The 21,690-nt window shown below is 43.6% G+C and overlaps 1 protein-coding gene across 1 annotated transcript in view; it reads right to left on the bottom strand.

Annotated features, from left to right (window-relative positions):
- LHPP (phospholysine phosphohistidine inorganic pyrophosphate phosphatase) overlaps positions 1 to 20,895 on the bottom strand; it is a 161,197-nt gene extending 140,302 nt beyond the window's left edge. Inside the window, exon 1 of the mRNA XM_019556158.1 lies at positions 20,753 to 20,895. Coding sequence (XP_019411703.1) covers positions 20,753 to 20,880 — 128 coding nt within the window. The 5' untranslated portion in view covers positions 20,881 to 20,895. The remainder of the gene's footprint in view (positions 1 to 20,752) is intronic.
- Between the last annotated feature and the right edge of the window lie 795 nt (positions 20,896 to 21,690).

The raw sequence follows: 21,690 nt of genomic DNA on the forward strand, positions 1-21,690 counted from the left end.
CTTGATGCCTACCTGGCTGGACTCATTTGAGCCCAGTTTTTCTCCTGCCCAGGCAAGGGGTTGGACTTGAAGATCTACAAGGTCCCTTCTGACCCTGCTTCTATGATTCACTCAAGGGATCCCACTGAAGTCAATAGTGAAACTTCTTTTGGGTTTTCAGGGGACAAGGAAATCAGTCACCTGTGGAGTTGCTGAAGGTCTGTATTTGTTGAACCCAAGATGCCATGCAAAGTGAATGAATACTACATTTGAAGTCACTGCCCCTTGGCAGGCAAAGAGAAATGAGAACCTGCGTGGTACTGCGTTAGTTCAGCAATCAGCAATCAAATGTTCTAAGAACCTGCCCTAAGGCAAGTTACAGTGATCTTTAGTGCCAGCAAGTTTGTGGGACCTCAGGGGCAAGAGGAAGTAGGATAAAAGTAGAGATTAATTTGATGTACAATAACATTTCCACAAATTCAACCATACTATTTACAGAACAACCCATTCAAGAATTTACCTTGGAATAAAGGTATTAAACCTTCCATTAATAAAATGGAACATACTACAGCACGTTTTTGCAACATTTATAGCTGAATTATAATTATTGGCGCTACAGTGGCATGCAGAAAAGTCCAATCAAAGGCTACAAGTATGTCACATACATCATAACTATGACAATGGTTTGATTTAAACTTTAAAGATGCTGGACCTCACAACTAACGTGCGTTCAAGCTGTGCACACAAACAAGCAGCAAGTCTTTAACTACGTCGTACCATGAACAGCTTGGACATTTTTGACACTTTCTGTGGATACCTTCAGACTGCTTTTCTGACATGGGCTTTGAGTGTGGGGAATTTCCTTGTCACGTGACACAAATCATACTTTCCCATTTGACCAGTTCCGGTTTTGATCATCCGTGAGTGGAAACTGCAGAACTCGAGTTTTGCCTCCAAATGTCAAGTGAAGTTTTAACAGAGACGATCCAGATGCTCTTCTTTCAGAACACAAATGGCTGCAAACTCAAACTCTTTCTAGAGCAAAACTAGATACCCAGGTGCCTTCCAAAGCTCACTGGAAGGGTCTGTACAAAGCCGATAGGACTACTCAAAACTATATACAAATTTCACAGTTCTACGCTACATATTTAATCGTGCAAATAATTATTATATTTATGTGGAAGGAAGTATGTTGGTGAAGCAGGTTTTAATTTCATTGTGCATTACTAAATAAAATAACAACTCACAAAAGAAATCTCTATGTCAAAAAACCTATAAAGTGGTAAATTAGTTTTAAAGAACGAAGAAAACAAACCAGGTGGGGTCATCTGACATTTTCCTTAAACATTTGGAGTACAAATTATTTTTAAAGCTGCTTCAAACTGCGCAAATTCATCAGTCACCCAATCAATCCATAAATCCTAAATTGGGGCGCATGTTTGACTTTGCACATATTGTGCATGTGCATATCCAGGACATATGAAAATCAGTTTTTTAATTTCAGGGGAGAGCTGTCCCTTATGCTATACTAGTTCTTTGAACTGACCTTTACCTCATTCTGACAGAACAGGACAAGACTCTGAGTGACAATGTCCCACAATGCAATTACTGTGCGTCAGATGAGCCAGTCCCTTACAAATCACCTCGAACTTTACACATCTGCTGGCTGTCAGCATCTGCCAGGTTCACTCACCCGAAAATAATGAAAAAACTCTCATTATTGTTCCATAACAGGTAAAGTGTTAGGACAATTATTAGACATCCTGACTGACCTTGTGCAGACTTAACCACCTGCCCTTGCCAACCTTTTTGGGTTAGCCTTTGGGCATATAAAATACAAAAATGCACTTTTAGACAACACAGAGGTTATGACACCAGCAGGGAAAAAAACCCATAGCCAAGGGACTTGGACTCAAAGCTCTCAACTCACTTTCCTGCAAAAGGCAGGATAAAAAAAAGACAAGCTCATGAGCCAAGGATATGGCATGAAACTGAACTTCCCATATTCAATGAATCCCTCACAACAGAAACTATTTCATTCACCCACAGAGCCTGAAAGCCACAGTTGGCATCATTCTTCAAGGGTGGATAGGATGGCAAAAGAATCCAAACAGAAAATGAACCGATGGAAAGTTAACCATCCAAACTCACTTATTCTCCCAAGAGAAAGTTTGGCACACCTTGGAGAGATTTGGATCACACCAGATTTCCACAGCTGGCCACATAAAACACGTGCTGAAAAGCACTTTTACTACTGAATGTTTAATCCTTGTATAATAAGTTTATGACTGACAAAGAGTGGCCGTTACAGGTCAATAACCTAACGACTGCCCAAAGACGGGAAGAAAAATGAACATTAAAAGAGTTACTTGTGACCAAACCCTGGAAGAAATGTGTGCAACCTAAACGACCATGCTGCACTTCAAGTGTATAGTATGAACTATTCCAGTCTGTATGTGAATAAGACCTCGGCTATTTCCCTCTGTAGGATCTAATGTTTCTTCTCCAGTCAAGTACCATTTCCTTCTTCCCCAATGGCTGCAAAATGGAAAATGCCCAAACAAGTTATCACAATGTTAGTATATACTGTCCCATTTTCACAATGCCATACAGCAACATAGTATTATTCTCATTATGCAAAATGAAGCTAAAAAGCAAAAACTTTCCTGTTTCTAGCTTATAGAAGATGACAAGTATGTGAAGGTGTTGCCTTTTATCTGGAGAATGGAAGCTGCGGAGAACTGCAGAAGAGAGTCATCTGTGGTGCACGTGACAAGTTTCATCAGTCCTTAAAAGCCCAGGAAGCATAACATGTATTTTTAGGTGCCATATGCTGGCACTTTATCTGTCAGCTAATTATTCAAATACATATTAGACACAGAATACTCCCTCCCCCTCGAATATAATGAATATGATGGTAGAATTAACACATCCCTGTCAAACTCCATCGAGTTCATAGGAAGCTTATAGTACTACAAGACATGTTTGCAGACGTTTCCAGGGAACAGGTTCCAAGTTATTCACCTCAGATAAGCCACTATGAAAAGGTCTCAGACTTATCAAAAATCAACATGGATCATGTGAGTAACATGGACCATGTTAATAAAAATCTTGCTTGGGTTCTAAGGACAGCATAGTGATACACGAATAAAAAGGGCTGGAGAAAGGCGGAACAGCTTATTACATCTTTCTTGTATATAACAAACCCAAATGCATCTTGTGGTTTTTAGGCCAGCACAGAAACATAGCATTAAAATTAATAAGGACACTGCACCAACTAAATGCACACAAGAACCTTGTTCGACTATACAAACAGTGAGAACATTTGGGTTGTACTGCAGAATACTGAGTGCCCAGGGTGGAGAAATGCATCAGGGCCACCAGGTAATTAAGCCATTGCTGAATACCAGATGATACCGCGCTCCTCACCAGTCTATGAACAGGCTAACATCACCTAGGCTGGCAATGCCCCTGGAGGACCTCACTGGTTCATGCTTGATCCATCTTCAGTATGAGTGTGCTGTTTCCCGTGGGTGGCCTCAGTGGAGTTCCTCAACATAGGAGTAGAGAAAGCACTCAAAATACAGAATGATCATTATTGCCTTGACCTGGAAACCCATTCTGGGGAGAAGGATAAAGACAGTTCATAGATAGGCAGTTTAGTTTCTTCAGAAGAAGGAATTAAACAGCCAGCAGCAAACTGATATCAATGAGAAGCAAAGCTGAGACTCCAAAGTTCATTGCTACACTCCCCGTCTATAAAGACGATGGATTAGGGAAAGGCATGTGGCAGCTGAAAGACTCTATAAGCAAATATATGCAGGCAATACAGAAATGATAGAGGAAAAGTTTGAAGAAGAGAAGCAAAAAGAAGAACAGAACAAAATGAAGATGAGCCTGAAAAAGGCAGAAGTGATGGTTACGAGAGGGTATACACATGTGTCCACGTTTACTGCTTCTTCAACTATGTAGCAAAAAGCCAGAAAGGAAAGCTGTCGAAGTTTGATCTGGAAAGACTACAGCAAAGCCAAGTTACAGATGTAGAGTGATTACCATGGTCTTTAATCTAACAAAAAATCTCCCAATTCAGTGTTAGGAGGAAGCAGCTAATTTACTGTTCAGTTGTGACAGGACAGTGTCTAATGTACAACAAATGTAAAAGGATTGCCTGCACTCTAGTTTCAGACTGCAGGACTGTATACATGAATGGACTGAATATTTAGTTGAACATCAAGAACATCCCAGAGTTATAATTACTGGCACTAACAATTCTTATGTGCTAGCCAATCTAAATGATCAGAAATAAGGAAGAGACCCTATATGGGAAAGGTTATCCCACACGTGCCTCAACTTGAGTCTCTCCACCATCCTGTTGAGGCATCTTGTTGTACTGACCAGGGAGGATACTGGACTATATGGACTTAGTTCCTGCTCCAGTATTGCCATTTATTTGTATTTCTATATACATCTAAAAATCAAACTTATTTAAATGCCTAAACACAAATCTTGATATGTTTTAGAAATTTGGCCTAAACCTATCAGCATTTGATCTGCTCTTGAACTGTCTCCAAATAGTGTTTTAGCAGCCCAGTAACTTTATAACATCACTCCTTGCTATTTCACACTTAGTCACCTCAGTAGTGGCCTTAGGGTTGCTGCAGCCCTAGGCAAGAGAGTCACTTGGGGCCCCTTAGAGGCTTAATTTTGATGATCTGTGTATCGTGGATCTTTTTAATATTCTTTGGGGGAATTAGATAAATAGCTGAGTGTTAAAATGCAAATACAGTCACTTCCTTGCAAAAACTTTACCTCCCAAAAATTTTGTTGCAAAATTTTGGGGGCCCCTAAAGTGTGGTGCCTCGGGCAGTCACCTGGTTTGCCCTCCCCTAAGGCTGCTAGGGGTCACCTATAATGACAAACGCTTCTCCTTTCTTGTGCCCTTCCTCCTCGGTACCTGTTCCTCTCTGCTCACTCCTGTTTAGAAACAATGCCTTCCTACTTCTTTTCTCTTTTTGTGTGATCCATCTTGGATTCCATTCAACCGATCAATTTCTTTACATAGGAACAGGAGCCAAAGGGGATGGGAAATGAAACCGGGCAAGCAAGACAGTCAAAGAGGAGACCAGATTCATACACCAAAGTGTAAGGATGAGTGGAGTCAAAATGGCGATATACAAGAACGTGCGAGGCCAGCCTTGTTATATGGAGCAGAAACCTGGGCCACTGGAGAATGAGATTTTTAATGAGAGCAGCTGTACCTAAGAGCAATGACAGGACATGGGTGAATGAAATTAGGAAGAGATCAAAGCACAAAAATAGCCTCAGAGAGGGAGGAGACTTGACAGCAAGACTCAGGCACTTTGGGTATATTTGTAAGGACAGAGGAAGATCATCAGGCCAGGGCAAAATAAAGTATTTTTGGCTCTGAGTAAGAGAATGGATATACAAAAACAGCATAGCCAAGTCACAGCAGCATATTTACGGCTTCATCTAAAGCTGGGGGAAGTCAATGGAAGTCTCTCATTGACTTCAATTCTCTCTGGATCCAGTGCCTCTAATCCAATTATGAATGAGGCCCCCACACCCTCTTTATACCCTTGAGGAAAGCTTGCCTTTCCCAAGTCACAGCTTGCCAGTGAGGGGACGAGCTATGTAATTGAAGCCTTGATTCAGCAAAGCACTTAAGCATCTGTTTAACTGTAACCACATGAACTGTCAAACCGATGGCCTGGAGCTACTTACATGCTTCTTAAATTTAAGAATGTACTTAAGTGGCTGTTGAATCAGAGCAGATAGCGGCTCACTGCAGCTATCTTAAATCACAAGAGAATAAAAACAAACTAGTCCAAGAAGCCTGTGGGACTAAGGCTTTGTCTACACTGGAAAGGCTTCACCAGAACGGCTATCCCAGAAAGTGCTCTGAGTCTAGACCAGTGGTTCTCAACCTTTTTAGCCTTAAGGCACCCCTTGATAACTTTTTGGAAGTTGGTGGCACCCAGGATGAGAGCCAATAGCTACAATCTAGTTAATGCCAGGTGAGGGCACTAGGGGAAGCACTTCAACCCACCGCAGCCTGCTTTTTTCACCATGTTCCCTCTCCCTGCCCCTAGTACCTGAGGGGGCAAGTGTGGCACCTCCTGTTATAGCTTCTCATCCAGTGACTCACATGCTGGTGAATGGAGCCATGTGCATTCATGGCCCCACCCTCTGGTCCCAGGAGCATGGGAGACGATCCCAGCTGAAAACTGCAACCCCCCATCCGCCTACCTGCCTGCCTGCATGTGGTAGAGCATGCTGCGGGTAATGCAGGTGCTGCCAGGGGAGGGAGCAGCTGTGGGCACCACTTGTCTGTGGGATGCAGAAGCCAGGTACTGTGGCACCCTTGCAAAGATCTTGCGAATCACTAGTCAAGACACAGTTTATGCCAACAAAACAGTGGTTTTGCCAGCACAGCATATGCTGCATCCCCGAGTGAAATAAATTATACCTGCAAAAGCAATTTTTTTACCAGTATAATGATCTGCACTAGGGCTTTTGCTGAAGTAACACCCCTAAATGAAATGTCTTATAGCGGCAAAAGGTTTCAGTGTAGACCACGGTGAACTGTGCTTTCTGCCAAGCAAAAAGTTGGAAGAGTAAGTGCATGCATATTGTCACCTGGGTGTAACTGCAATAACACACAAATATAATCTCTTCTCATGCTTCAAAACACTGCAATGGTATCACAGCACTCGGAAAAAGAATATTTTCATCCTAGGTACAGTGTTTTACAATGCTCTAAGTGAATTATAGAGCTTGTTTGGAAGGAAGAGCAGGATTGAGAGGGCTGCCTTTCTCTGATGCACTGGCACAACCTGAGACCAAAACTGCTAAGCAAACTGTCTGATCCACTACTGTAAATCTGGGTACACTGGCATGAACAATTACTATAGCAAAACCTGTCATTAATTATTCTTAGAATAATGTGAATGATTTATTTTTCCAATGAAAAAACGTACAGAAATGAAATATGAAGCAAAACATAAGAGAAATCTCCTTGGTCCATTATGTTAATACAAACAATTTATTTAATTACTCCAGCTTATTCTATCATGTAAGCTCAAAGCATAAAACTAGTAGCCCAGGTTTTACCACATATTCACCAGATTGTAAGGGACTGATTTAGGGTTCCTCAATTAGTCCTCTAATGGCTTGTTGATCTTTAGATTACAGCTCAGCAATATGCTATGTATTATTCAAACACATGGCCATGTTTGTGAAAATATGTGAACATATTTATATACTTTGTCTCATTATCATTTTTATCAATAAACATGTGAAACATATAGTGAGAACAACAAATATAATTGTAGAATTATAGTTATGAAGACATTAAGCTAGAATATTATCCTAAAATTGTAGATAAAAGTATTAAAGACTAGATAGTTACTGGAGTACAAGAAAATGAACCAGAATATTTCACTTCTTGATTTGGCATATTTTGAAAATGCATCTAAGTCTACCTGAGGAATACTGTCCAAGAGTAACCATCAATGAAGCTGGAATAATATTCCTTAATAAATGAACAGTGTCTCAGTTCTTCTATGCTATCATAAATGCATATTAGTGAACATTTTGGCATGCTTTGCTCCCCTCCCCGTACCTTTTAAATGCTTTAAAAAAGAATGGTCATTTCACTCTGAACTATTAATTTAATGTCTTTTGCTAGCCTTCTGAATTGATGTGCACTACAGTGAGAAGACCCAGTATATGTTCCATGCAGTAATCACTTGAAAGATAACTACTGTGTTGCAAAAAATCAATTAGAATTAAATAACTGGGCATAATAAGAATTGATTGAAAACTGACTTTAGGGCCCAATCCTATTCACAGTTATGCTTTTGACTTTGGCAGGAGCAGAACAGAGTTTTAGTCCTTTCTGAAGGCTTGGAAAATGTATATATATATTATATTTAATATGCATATTATTGTCCTTTGCATTATCCTTCATATTTATGGGCTTTAGCAAGGATTTGAAGTGTCAAAAATTAAAGAAGGACTTTTCTTACATACTTGAAAGGCTGAGTATGAGCAGGACAGACAAAATCTCATGAAAAGGTTGGGTTTTGCAGAATCAAGCAGCTTAGGGTTTTTATCCCAAAGGAACATCTGAACTTTTGGGGTTCAGCCATTATGACTAATTAGTACAAACAGCTTTGGTCATAAATTTATTTGCAGGGACTACTATATGGAGCTGATTTAATGAGAACAATTTTATGGGTAATATAATCAGATAATCATATTACAATGGCCTTCATTTCATACTGACAGATAGTTAACCGTTTGTCTTTGAAGCAGCTAATTATCATATACAAAAAGCCAATCAAACCCAATAAATCTTTTCTACTGTCAAACTGTTATTGTACACTTGTATACAAAGAGCATCTGTTGGTAAATAATTAACTACATTTCCAGAAAGAAAGGTTGCCCCATGGATTTATTTATCCTCATCTGCTCTCCTTTCACTCCCACTTTAGAAGTACAGTAGCATTTTCCAGTAATGATTGCATGATCCTCCCTATCACTAAAGTGTAGTTTCACTCTGAAAAACACCTGACCAAAAATGGTACCACCTGACTAAGCAGATCCTGTTTTGCAAAAATGCAGAATCCCACCTGCAAAATGTAGTATCCTTCATCCTAATAAGCCCTGGAGAGCCAACATAGTTTAGGAGGACTGAACAGGACTCTTACTCTCTTCTTGTGTTACACTAACGAAGCCAATGCAGAGGTGTTCCTGAGGGCCAGGAAGAGGCCTATACATATGGTACTACTTGTGATACTGTGAGAGGTGAAAGGCAGACCACCTTTCTTTGGGTAAAAAGAACCCAGTGTGATTCTCAGATCCCAAAATGAGTTTGTTAATGAAAAATAAAAAAGCACTTTTAGTTGTAAACTGAGCTATGCCTCACAGACCACATCTGTAACATGGCAAACCCAATACTTATCTCAGTGGGACACTGTATGGATTAACTGATATTTGTACAATGCTCCATGCTAGCCATGTGGATAGCACATAACTCCATGATGCTAAATGTCAGCTACAGAATCAGTTTCTTAACCCATGGGTAGCAACCCAAAAGTGGGCAGCAAGAATATATGAAAAGATTGTGTACAAATTTTAAAAATGGATTGTCCTTTAAAGGAGAAAAATGTAGGAAACTACAATTTTCCCCGGAAGCCTGGCAGAGTTGCAGCCTGCAGGCGGCTGCTTGCAACTGGCAGGAGTAGGAGAAGGGTGATCAGGCAGTGGCGCCACGTGCACATATACACGTGGCAGCCAGGTAGCGTGGAGAGCAGCTCCCACAGCTGCCCACAAGTACGTTTATGGGGCTGAGGGTATAGACAACGAGTCAGGAGGGCAGGGGGGCACAGGTGAAGCTTTAGGGCACATGCCCCCCTCATTTGTGCACCCACAGCAGGCACAGAGCTGCAGTCTGGCCAGACTGGCACAGACAGGAGCCCCTTCTAGTGGACAGGACCCAGTGTGGGAAGGCAGAGCAAGGCAGCAAGACCCGTTCCTGTTGTCACCGGGACCCCTGTGCCAGCAGCACCATAAGGAGTAATGGACAGGGGTGGGGAGAGGGTGGAGGAGCCGTGCTGCCCTCACCTCATCCTAGTGCCAGCTGCTCAGGCTGTGGCTCTACCCTGCCACCACAGCGCAGCTGCTGCTGCTGCTCCCCTCAGGCCATGGCTCTATCCTGGAGGAGACATGGGGTGACAGACAACATGGGTGGAGAGGAGTGGCAGTGGCAGCTGGGCCATGGTGGCCGGGTACAGCCGCAGCCCTGTGCCCAAGCAGCTGACGGCAGGAGGTAAGAGCAGTGTGGTGTGTCCCCCCTCATTACTCCTCATGTTGCAGGTGCAGCGGTTCCAGTATTGGCAGCAGCAGCAATGAATTTTGCCACCTGGAGCATGGCGCAGCGGGTTGGAAACGAGTGGCGCCAGCAGGACTGGAAGGAGTGGGCTGTAGGTGGGGAGTGAGGGGTACTAGCAGGGCCAGGGGCCTTTTTTCTACCTAAGCTATTTACTGGGTCAGGACTGGCCACTGATGTTTACAAATGGGCCCTAGTACAAAAAAGGTTGAGAACCACTGAACTAGATGATCCTTGAGGTCCCTTCCAACCCCGGGATTCTACAATTCCTTTCTATGAGCTGCACTTAAACTACAAGGAAGAGATATGAGTGTTTCCTTCATGCAATGTATCCATACAGTCATGTTCTTAAGCCATATGCTCTCTCTGGCAAGGAGAGCATTTAGAGTAATAATAATACAGAGTACTAACTCACTTAATGAGAGAAAATGGCCCAGCAGACAGGGCAATGGATGCAGCAAGCTAAGATAGCAATAGCTGGTGTAAAATGTCATAGATGCTGTGATTCCGGTGCAGCTGTAATCACTTTACCAGGTGAGGATCTGAGCCCCTGAATCTCTTTTCTGATGCTGCCACCAACCTCCTCTTTGACCAAGGGCAAGTTAACTTGATCCTTCCATGAGCCTCAGTGTTCCTTTCTAAAGAGGAAGACATGCTACTTGCCTTCCTTTGTAAAGCGTTTGGAAATCTATAGCTAAAAAAGGGCAAATTGAGAGCTAAGCTCGGTAGTCTCAATTCATGATTATTTGTAAAGTACACTTGAGCAGAAGTCTCTTTATAGGGGGCAAAGGCCCTGGTGATTAGAAAGCATTTCAGATGTAGCATACTCTTGAACTGACCATCTGCAGCAGATTGAGTTGAGAGAATTAAGCAAAAGGGTAGCTTACAATGTGCAGTCAATCTCTCCTTCTCGGTCCATACCCTTTCAGATGGCTCGTTGTAAACCTACAACTGATCTACATGACCTCACTCTCTGCCTCCCCTGCTGAATTGTTTTATGATTCCAATTCTACTTGTTCCTCCCACAATTTTAGCCTTGTAAGGCTCTGCAGGTATTTTATTTTAACACGAGTGTCCAGCTGCTCCACAGCCTCGGTGTGCCTAAGATTTCCGTTGTTCCTTTAAAGAAGCCGGTTGAAAGTTGTGCTAACAGATGCACTATACTGGCCAAACAACAGGATGTTGTAAATGTCCAACCACTGCGTGCTTTTCATATGTATATGCTAATAGGCATGCTATCAGCATACAGCTGTAAATGCAAATAACAGATCTCAGACTGTGCATGTTTTATGGATGTTTAACCACCTTCTGTCTTGTAACAGGCCAGCTCTTCACTGCTCACAACATGAAAAGTGAATAGCTCACCTCATGTTGATGCTGTGTAAATCAATCAGGACAATAATGGCACAGAGCAGAGGAGCTGTTAAGGCTGGCCCTGATAGAGCTATTTAAATCACTTTCAGGTTCCTTTAAAACATGACACTAGGGCCTCTGCAAGTTAGTTCTTCTACTTGGGGAGGAGTCAATTCATATGTATTATTCAGCCCAGCTATAAGGATTTTTTAACTACAAACGTATGCCGCTTAGCTCAAATGACTAACAAAACAAACAGTCACAGTTTAACTCTATTTAAAACCATGTGTATAAAAGGATGTTCTGCAAGGCAAGTAATGGGACAAATTCTATCAGCACCATCTAATCTTGGATGTTACGCTACCACCTCTCCTGTAGCATTGCAAGCGCTTTCCCCAGAAAAATCCATAGCAATAGTCCCTCAAGGACTTACTAGCATTTCTGGCACTTCTCTCTTTGAGGCTAATACCTCTATTTGCAGTAGGGATTTTGTTGGACATACTAAAAACAATTACCCTAAGACAGCTCAACCTTAAAAAGAAAAGTAAATTAATTATCAGCTGGGTCTTTTTGAACAGAAGAGGATATCAGTGTTCCTGTACACCAGAGTAAAGATGGTGTAAGCCAGCAAAGACACAGGAGGTATTCCAGACTTATATCAGGGTAGCTGAGAGTACAACTTCACAAACCCTGCAAAACAAACCTTCACTTTGCTTTTATTTGCAGCTTCTGATTTGGCAATTTCCTTTCAATACCTACTAAATCTTTAGGTATTCCAGCAGCATGAACTTTGAGAGACAGGTGCATCAGATGCTCTATGATGCAGACTGATGTTACAGTGAATTTGGTGTTGATTGGTGGATGCTGAAATTCCTCAAACTTCTACAAGGATTCATTCTGATGCTCCTACATAAATCCACTCTTGATTAAGACACTGTGAAAATGACAGCTAATATATAAATATATAATGGCCCAAAATCTGTTCTCAAATACTTCTGTATAAATGAGAAGTAGTATCACTGTTTGATCAACTACTGTTTGAAATACAGACTGGAGGATGACTGGCTAGGTTGCAGTACTGCAGAGAAGGACCTTGGGGTTACCATAAGTTGAATATAAAGCAACAGTGGGCTCTTGCTCAAAAAAGGCCACAGTATGAGGGGCTGTATTAACAGGAGTGTCACCTGCAAATCAAAAGAAGTGATTCTTTCACTATTCAGCACCAGTGAGACCTAATCTGAAGTACTATGTCCAGTTTCAGGCTTCCTACTTCAAGAAGGATATGGACAGATTGAAAAGTCTAGCACAGCGCAACACAAATGATTAGGGACCTGGAAAGCAAGACTTATGAGAAAAGGCTGAAAGAGCTATAATTATTTAGTCTGGAGAAGAGAAGACTGAGTTGGGATTTGATAACAGACTTCAAATACCTGAAAGGCAATTACGGAGAAGATGGAGATGGGCTTTTCTCTGTGGCAGTAGCAGACAAGATTAAGAGCAATGGAGTTGAGCAGCAGCAGAGAAAAATATAGGTTAGAGATTAGGAGGAATTTTCTGACAATGAGTGTGGTCAAGCACTGGAACAGGCTACCTCGAGAAACTGTGGAATCTCCATCCTTGGAAATTTTCAAGACCAGGTTGGACAAACACTTGTATGGATGGTTTAGTCAGGGATGATCCTGCCTTGAGCAAAGAGGCAGGACTGGGTAATCTAGTGAGGCCCCTTCCAGCCCTACTTTCCTATGATCCTACAAATAACTGAGAACAGATATTGGTGTGAGCACAAGAGAAATATTATAACAATGGTTTTATGAAAGGAAAAACAGCTCCTCTATCTCAAATTGATTGCAAAGAGAACTTTTGCTAATGTATTTTGTCCCAGCTTAGCATATGTTACATAGGACATTTAGTGCCATAAAGGTGTGCTAAAGATAGTTTGACCTAGTAACTGAAGACCACTGGTCAACTCTTACTTTGTTCAAGAATGCATCATTTTTATGATATGTCGATACCACTAAAGATATTTATGAGCTATTTGGAAGGGAAAAAATTCCTGTTCCCCAAGAGATTTATTTAGATGTATATCAGCCCAAATAAACATTGTATGAATCTGTATTATTTACAGTGCTTCTATTTACTTGCATTTGACTTTCTGATAAAAAATGATTAATTTTAAAATGTCATCTTTTACTTTTAATCCACCTGCACAAAGCTACTAACTGACCTATGCTCTGATCCAGACACAAATATTAAAGACCAGTTGACAATGAAATGATGAGTCAATAAGGATTCTAAATGGTATGAGCTAAAACAATTACCAGTCTAATAAGCAGATAAATAAGGCCACTTGACTTTCTCAAGTGAGGTGATCATTATTAAGCATTTTTATGGCTATGAACAATGTTTTTCTCTGGCACTTTCTGGCACCTATTCCTGCTGTGCAAAGTGCCATGGCTGCAGCTGTCATCTGTGTGTTCCTCCTTGGTATAAAATGGCCAAGAGTGCTAGGAAATCAACAAGGACCATCTGGCCAAAGAGGCACAAAAACCCAGATCAATATCATCCTTTTGTTATAGCGAGGGGTCATGAGTGTTTGGCCAGTAATAAGACCTCAGTAGATGCTCAGTATTATTGTTAAAGTCTTCAGTGCTCTCATTTGGAGAGGGAACAGATGAGCTCACCAGTAAACCCCATTACTGTACTGATCTTTTCATACAATGGGGGCTTAGTAGACCTTGTGTATTAGTGGAGGGGGAGAAGAAGGGCGCAGTTAGTTATCTCGGGGGAAAGGTACGATCTTGACACATCGGAGTGCAACAAAATGTGCCTAACAGTCAGGCTGGCACTTGTCTCCAAAGAGGACACAACCATGCTCCCAAACCCAGTGCCAAACAGCAACACTGCCTTAGTGCTGAGTGTAACCTTAAACAGCACAAGCCAGCGCCCAGGCATCCCAGAGCTCGAAGATGCATTAAGCCTGCTTGAGGCCTGACAACCTTGATAGCTCTGGGAGAAATCGCTCCACTGAAGCTCCCAGTGCAGAGCAGCACTATTCTGTAAATGAACTGTGTAGCTCTCAAGACAGCAGCTTGTTTTATATTTGTCCCAGTATGCCTTAAGCCCATGGTGGGAGACCAAATGGGCCAGATTGTGAAGAGTGAAATTCTACCTCCTTCCAATGCACATATAAAGACAAACATGGATGTGGAGCTATGCAGAAGCCACGTCCCAGCACACAAACAGGACCAGGGAGCAGTCCCCAGCCTGTCGACTTCCTACTCAGGAAGTAGTGGCTGCTAGATCCAGGACATCCTGGCCCCCCTACAGCACACCTTTTTCCCCAACTGATGTTGTTGCTGATGCAACCCAGCTGCTGCAGGAAGCACAGGGAAGCAGGGTCCTTTGGTGTACTTAGGCCCTGCTGCAGTTCTGTTGGGGCAGCTCTGCAGTCCTTACACTGCTGGGTGAATTGCACCCACGGTGTCCCAGTTTCAAATCCTACCCAAATTAATTTGACTACGGTACTTCAACAAAGCATCCAAGGGTCCAGAGTTAGTTAGCATCTCAAAACTTACTGTGAAGGGTTCAAAACAAGCCTCCCTTAGGTCAAACAAGCTTTAACAGCTGAAATGTAGAGATTTCTAATGAGAAACAAGGGCTTAGGGATTCCCAGCATTTCAACTTAATATTTTGCCCAAGGCCAGAGTTTTACTGTGGTTTCAAACACACAGTTCTGACATTACTGTAAGTTAAATTACAATTTAAATTGCCTATGTGTGGACCGTTTCAGTAAATGCAGCGACAAAATAATTAAACAACAGTCTGTAACCTGACTAAAAAATAAAGTTTAAAAACCTACAAGAAAGAAAAACAAAAGCCTGAAGACTTCAGAGGATTTGGGGGCAGATATTACTATATAATTTCTTTAGTTTTACAAGAAGTGATCAGCTTTCAGACAGCCATTATAGGATTAATATTATTTGTGTTTAATGTGCAGTGCCTAGGGGCTAGAACTGAGGTCAGGCTCCATTGTGCTAAGCAGCGTAGAAATGCAAAGTAAGAGACGGTTCCCTGAAGCACTTACAGTCTAAGCAGACATAGGCAGGGGTGATTTTCCTGATGGGAAAACAAGGGACAGAAAGATGAACTGATTTGCACCATGACAAACGGGCAGTCTGTGGCAGAGCCAGGAAATGAACCCAGCTCCCTTGAGTCTCAGTTTCATGCCATCAATCACAAGACCAACTTTTCTCTCCATATGAAAGGCATTTTTAGGCAATGATGAAAACAAATCAGTCTAAGGCTTTGAACTCCTTGTTAAACAAGTTATAGCAACTCACTATAGCCTGCTTTTCCCCCCAGGGAACTACAGAAGAAAATTTCCCAATAGAAAGTATTTTCCAGAACTCTGATTTAGCAAATTCAACAGTGACCAAGATCCCCTGCTTCAAAGGAAGATGAAAAACCTTCTGACATCTCTTAGGCAAGCCATTTCACCAGCAATGTCAACCAGTGTGCACCACTGTCCCACGTAAGGCACAACTTGTTTCCCAAATTGTTACTCTCTCCTTCACCTCCTTCCTACAAACTCACTACCTCTCCAGCACACCCCAAAATAGGAGATGTTAATGGTAATAATTTTGTGCTGAGGCCTAGGGAGACTGAAGAAGAGCAAACACAAGATACAGCAACAGCTTGCCAATTCACCTCATGCATGCCATGTGTTTTATGCTTATTGGAACAAACTATGCAGAGGCTTCTCTTTACCCAGGGCATTTCAGCAATACATCCTCTAATAGGCCTGGCTAAGGAATACAACCCAGCCAATCCATCAGCAACGAATGATGGATTTCCACTCCAGGGACAGTGGCAAAAAGTTGTTATCCTGAGGATGGGGATTAGCAACCTCTCCTTCATAGAATGGTTGACTGAGACATTAAATGCATCAATGAGGAAATACTACTATGAAGATACCTGAATGAGACGAGATCATGACGTATAAGAACCCACCATGTTTCAGTCTGACCACAGCCTTCCCCCTGGTTTTAATCCTTTCTTCCCTGCCATCTCTCTCAAACCAAGACCCTGCAAACCAGCTGGGCAAGGATGGGTAAGTCATACCAACACTATTACAGGAAGAATAACTAGGAATGAAATACTAAACCCTACAAGGTCACATGGAGAATCTAGAGGTGACCGTGCTTAAAAACTATGTAAGGACAACTTTTTCCATGGCCTTTCTAATTTCATTAAATTAAACTATTACAACAGTTTCCTGGGTCCTGATATCTGCTGCTCTCTTTTAAGCCTACCTCCTGCCAAATATTCCATGCAAATGGACATCTGAGCCCATAAGGAGCTCCAGAGAAGTCAAAAGGGCTTCCAGTTCCACTTGCATGCAATACACTGGAGCAGACAGGAACTTAACACTTCTTATGCACAGTTCTGATCCCAATCCTGAAGACGAATATCACCATAAAGTCTGTTAGAGTCCAGGATTTCATAAGATTGACCTATATCTACAGCAGAGAGGCCTTGCTTCACTTGATGGCTACATGTATTGATTAGAAAAATAACTACAACCCCTCCCCGCCCCCCCAGGAACCCTCTCTTCTGAGCTTCCCAGGGCATTATTGCTCATCTTTCATAGCCCCACCTTGCAAACATTTATGCATATCCCTTGTCCCACTGTACTCAGTATTCTTCCCCCAGTAATTTCTCCTCAGTGGAGATATGCACATGTATGAAGCAAACCATGTGCAGAAGTGTTTGCAAAGGCCTAGGAAGGTATATGCTTCAGAAAAGCAAGCGGCTTTTGTTTGTCAAGCATATTGTCAACACTTAATAATATCATCTATCCATCCAAGTATAACAGTAGAAACCAATGAGCCGTAACTGTGCTTAATGCTCTAAACAGTTTGGTCTCCTTATGAAAGCACGAAGACATACCCCATATATCAAAAAAGTTCTATCAGTTCTTATGAGACATAGTTTTTAATACCTTTTTAGACCTTCCAGTCAAAAAGTATCATATGCTAATTAATTTTTATTTAAAAAAAAAAATCACATCAAGAGCCTGACCCAAAGCCCGCTGCAGGCAAAGGATCAGGTCTTAAAATAAAATTAAGGGTCAGATTTTCAAGTGACTTTTACCCCATTCAATTACATCACTAATTCAGCACAAGAATTTGGCCATCAAGATCAAGCCAAATGTGACAAATTAGAGAATGGTTGAATTTTCTCTTCTGCCCAGAACTCACTCTTTAGAATTTATGACTTTGAGTGCATTGGATTAATGTTCAGAAGCTCCTTAAAGATAAAGGGCTCCATTCACTTCAACCAACAGAAATCAATTGGCCCAATCTTCCCTTAGCCAGTAAAATAAATCCAGGTTAGGGCACAGCAGCACAGTTGCTCAAACTAAACCTACTCTGCTGGGGTTTGGCTTAGGAAGAGCATGATGCTAGCTGCAAGGGGTGCAGAGAGATGGCACCCAACTCAACAGAGTACCCTCTTCCCCCTCAGACCTGAAGCCTTTTCTAAATGCAGATGAACCTGCAAGCTGTCTCCCACCTAGTGCTCATGAGAAATAAATAGTTCTAGTTCTAGTGTGACAGCTTAAAGCCTGAATTTCCTTGCAGGGACCGTAATGACATCATTATACCATCATACCAATATGATGACAACCCTCCAGCAGCCTCTTGTAAAATGTCCCGTGAATCTCTGGCAATGGTTTTGTTCACATCACAAAATTATTATCATGCTCTGCGCTCTTTGTCAGTGGTCTCAACTAAGAGGCAAGGACTCTAGAAGAATGGAGACTGACCTAACTGTGGTAGTCACAGACCTTAGACCTGGAAGCAGGACTGCATGAGGAAATTAATACTGGTACTGCCTGTTCCTTGGAGAAGTGAACAACACTAGTTTTTAGGCCTGCCAACCTGGCATCTTCCATCAGTTACAAAATCAATTGCAAATAAAATCTCTGAATGTCATGTCTGAGCTTCTGTTAGGATACATGAGAACCCAGACACTAATTAAATCAGTATGTACGTATGAAAGAAATCTATAGTATGTTCATAAAAAAAATTCTGTATTGATTTACATAGTTAATAGCAAAAGACACTAATAGCAAGGCCAATTAAGGCTGTCAAGCCTTCCCATTATAACACTGTTTTCGATTACTTATAGCTTTGCCAATCTTTAATCAGTTAGGCTAAAATTTCTCATGCTTGGCTTTGGCCTCCAGTTAAATTGAAGACAGGGTGCATTTTCAGCAAAACATGAATTAATATAAAGTACATTCATCAATTTAGAACAATACCTGATAACTGACTGAGGTTTTTTCAAATGACTAGTACTGAACGCACTAGATTTCACATTGTTCTCTCATGTTACACTAAATATAGCACTGTCCATTGTTTTGTACAACTGTGTTACTTCCCATATCTGTGGTGATTATAGTGACTAGGAGGCTAACCTGGGTCTAATCTCCTCTTGAATTATTTTTCCCCATGAGTCCTAAAACAGGACAGCTGCAAACTCAACAAACTCTCCTGGCTGAAATATATATAAATAAATACAATGAAAAAGTAAACCAAAAGTTTCACACTTGTTTTCCTATCTTAGTCAACTTTTGAGACTACATATCTGAAGGCTGGAAAGTCTTTTTCTTTTTTTTTGTAAGTGGTAGGCATCACTATACCCATTGCACAGATGGAGAAACTGACACATAGATAAATGAAATGACTTGCCCAGGACACCAAGCAATCCAGTGCCAGAGCTGGGTAGAGAATGCAGATCTTTTGCATCCCAGTCCAGTGCTCTATCTGCTAGGCTATGCTACACATCATCTAACTTGTTGGTGGAATCAGATGCCAAATTTTAATCAGTGGCCTGCTTTTCAGAGCTAACACTGAAGTCCTTGTAAACAGCAGGTGTTCAGCAGCAATAAAAATCAGGACACAAATGCCCTAGTCACCACAGACAGGTTTCTGCCCTTTGGCACCTCCTGTGTGAAAAGCTGTTAGCACAACCACTCCTTTCAGAATAAACTGCTAAAAATGTTCAGTACACAGATCAGTCTTCCTCACAGGCACGCACTGTGATTGTCTGGGGGGGGGTAAAGAGAGTCGGGGCAGAATGCATGGGGCTGTGGAGGCAGGATAGGTGTCCAGGAGGAGCAGTGTGGAATGATGTCCCCCGTCCAAGACTTGTTGGTGGGGGAATAGGCAATAGTTTATGGCCCTCAAAATACTGTGTACACCTAATATGCAAAAGAGGCAAACATTTTTATGACATCTTTCATTGGACCAAGTGTACAGCTAGGAGAATTGCTGGACAAGCTGTCACATATGTTTGACCCCCCCTGTGATAAACATACAACACATGATAGGCACAAGGTGAACTGGCACGTTGTTGCTGTCTCCTGCACTTTGTTTTACTCCACCTGAAAATAGGCCAGGCCAGAGGATGGGCATGTGACAGAAAGCCTGTCTGACCACTCTCCCACCTATACCATTGGCTCAGTAACAGATATCAGATACAATCCTTGCCTCTCATACATTTCCCAGACCATCACAGCTATAACAACACTCCAACCGGACCATGACAAGCAAGAGCATGAAACACGTTAACTGGATACACAAAGCATGTGCCAGGGTGTTGCCTGTGGCTCACAGTGGATCTGAGGCGAGTGACCTGCCTATGGCCTAAGCCCATAAGCCGTACAAGTGCACAGCAGCCTTCGGCCTGAGCTGTCACTTAGCTGTAGCTACAACTGCGGCCCTTCATCCACCGAGCTGTAGCCCCGTTAGCAGGGTCTCACACACACACACACAAACATACACACACCGGTGAGTTAGTGGACAGACACACACGCTCACATACACACATGGGTGAGTTAGTGAACAGACACACACACATACACACACGTGAGTTAGTGGACACGCATATACACTCACATACACACACACAGGTGAGTCAGTGGACAGACACACACTCATATACACACACACAGGTGGGTTAGTGAGCAGACACACACAGGTGAGTTAGTGGGCACGCATACACACACACACAGGTGAGTTAGTGGGCACGCATACACACACACACACACACACACACACACAGGTGGGTTAATGGAAACACACACACACTCACACACAGGTGGGTTAGTGGACACATACACTCACACAGGTGGGTTAGTGGACACACTTACATACACACACAGGTGGGTTAGTGGACACATGGTCACATACACACACAGGGTCACATATACACGCAGGTGAGTTAAGGGACTGTGACACACTCCCACACGCACGGGGCAAGTGTGCCCCGCCTTCTCCTTGACCCCAGACGACCGCGGCCAGGCCCCAGCAGCGGGGGTCGCGGGGCGGCGCACACACGCACCCACACACTCGCGGCGCGGGTGCAGCGCGGAGGAGCCGGGGGGCGGCGGCGGCGGGGACACCGGGGGCGGTGCTTGCAGCGTCCGCTGCGGCCACTTACTTTCTCACGGCTTCCCTGGAGCCGGGGATAGGTACCCCGCCGGCTTCCCCCCCGCTGTCGTACAGCACCCCGCTGATGTCCAGCACCACGGCCCGCGCGCCCGCCAGCCGCGCCGCCCACTCCGCCATGGCCCCGGCGCGCAGCCCGAGCCCGCGCCAGTGCATGCCGCCCGCCGCAGCCGCTGCCCCGCGAGGGCCGCCGGGACATGTAGTCCGGCCGGGGCGGCCGCCCTCCCGCGGGGCCCGGTCTGCCCGCGGCCGGTTTGGCTGCACGACGGGCGGATGCGCGGTTTTCCCCGGGGGGTGCAGGTGTGGGGCGCCGCATCCTCCGCTTCAAAAGCAACGAGCAGCTTTCCTAGGCGGCCAGAGCTGCGGGGCTGTGTCGCTCCGTCGGAGACGGAAGCAAAAACACAGCTAGCCTCATCGGAATGAGTCCAGACCCGGCTGCGGGGAACGGCAGGGTGGGGCACGGAGCCCGTGCAGGCGAAGAGGGGCTTCGGCCTCGGCCCCCGTGCACGGAGCGGGCGGGGGCAGCGAGCCGTGCAGGCAAGTGCGTCTCTCAGCACTGCCGGACTAGCAGTGCTGCCGCCACTGCCAGACCGGCTCCTGCGGGGAGATGCGATCTCTTTTATTAGACCAACTCCAAGAGTTGGAAAAATTCTTCTTTGCAAGCTTTCTGGTACAAGTATCTTTCATACCCTAAAGCTTGCAAAGAAGAATTTTTCCAGCGAGACTTGTACTCGAAAGCTGGGGACGCGTAGGGGATGCACGGGTGCACGTGCACCCCCTGAGCATGGCAGTGCACCCCCTGGCACCCACCCCCCATCGCTAACATCGTCTGCGGGCAGTCTGCAATCGCCGCTGCCCGCAGGTGCTTGCAGACCACTGGTCAGCATTCGCCACCCCTGCCACCGACAGTGCTGTGGCCGCCTGCGGGAG

The sequence above is a fragment of the Crocodylus porosus genome, unplaced genomic scaffold (assembly GCF_001723895.1).
Source record: "Crocodylus porosus isolate Cpor-Errol unplaced genomic scaffold, CroPor_comp1, whole genome shotgun sequence".
Classification (NCBI taxonomy): domain Eukaryota; kingdom Metazoa; phylum Chordata; order Crocodylia; family Crocodylidae; genus Crocodylus; species Crocodylus porosus.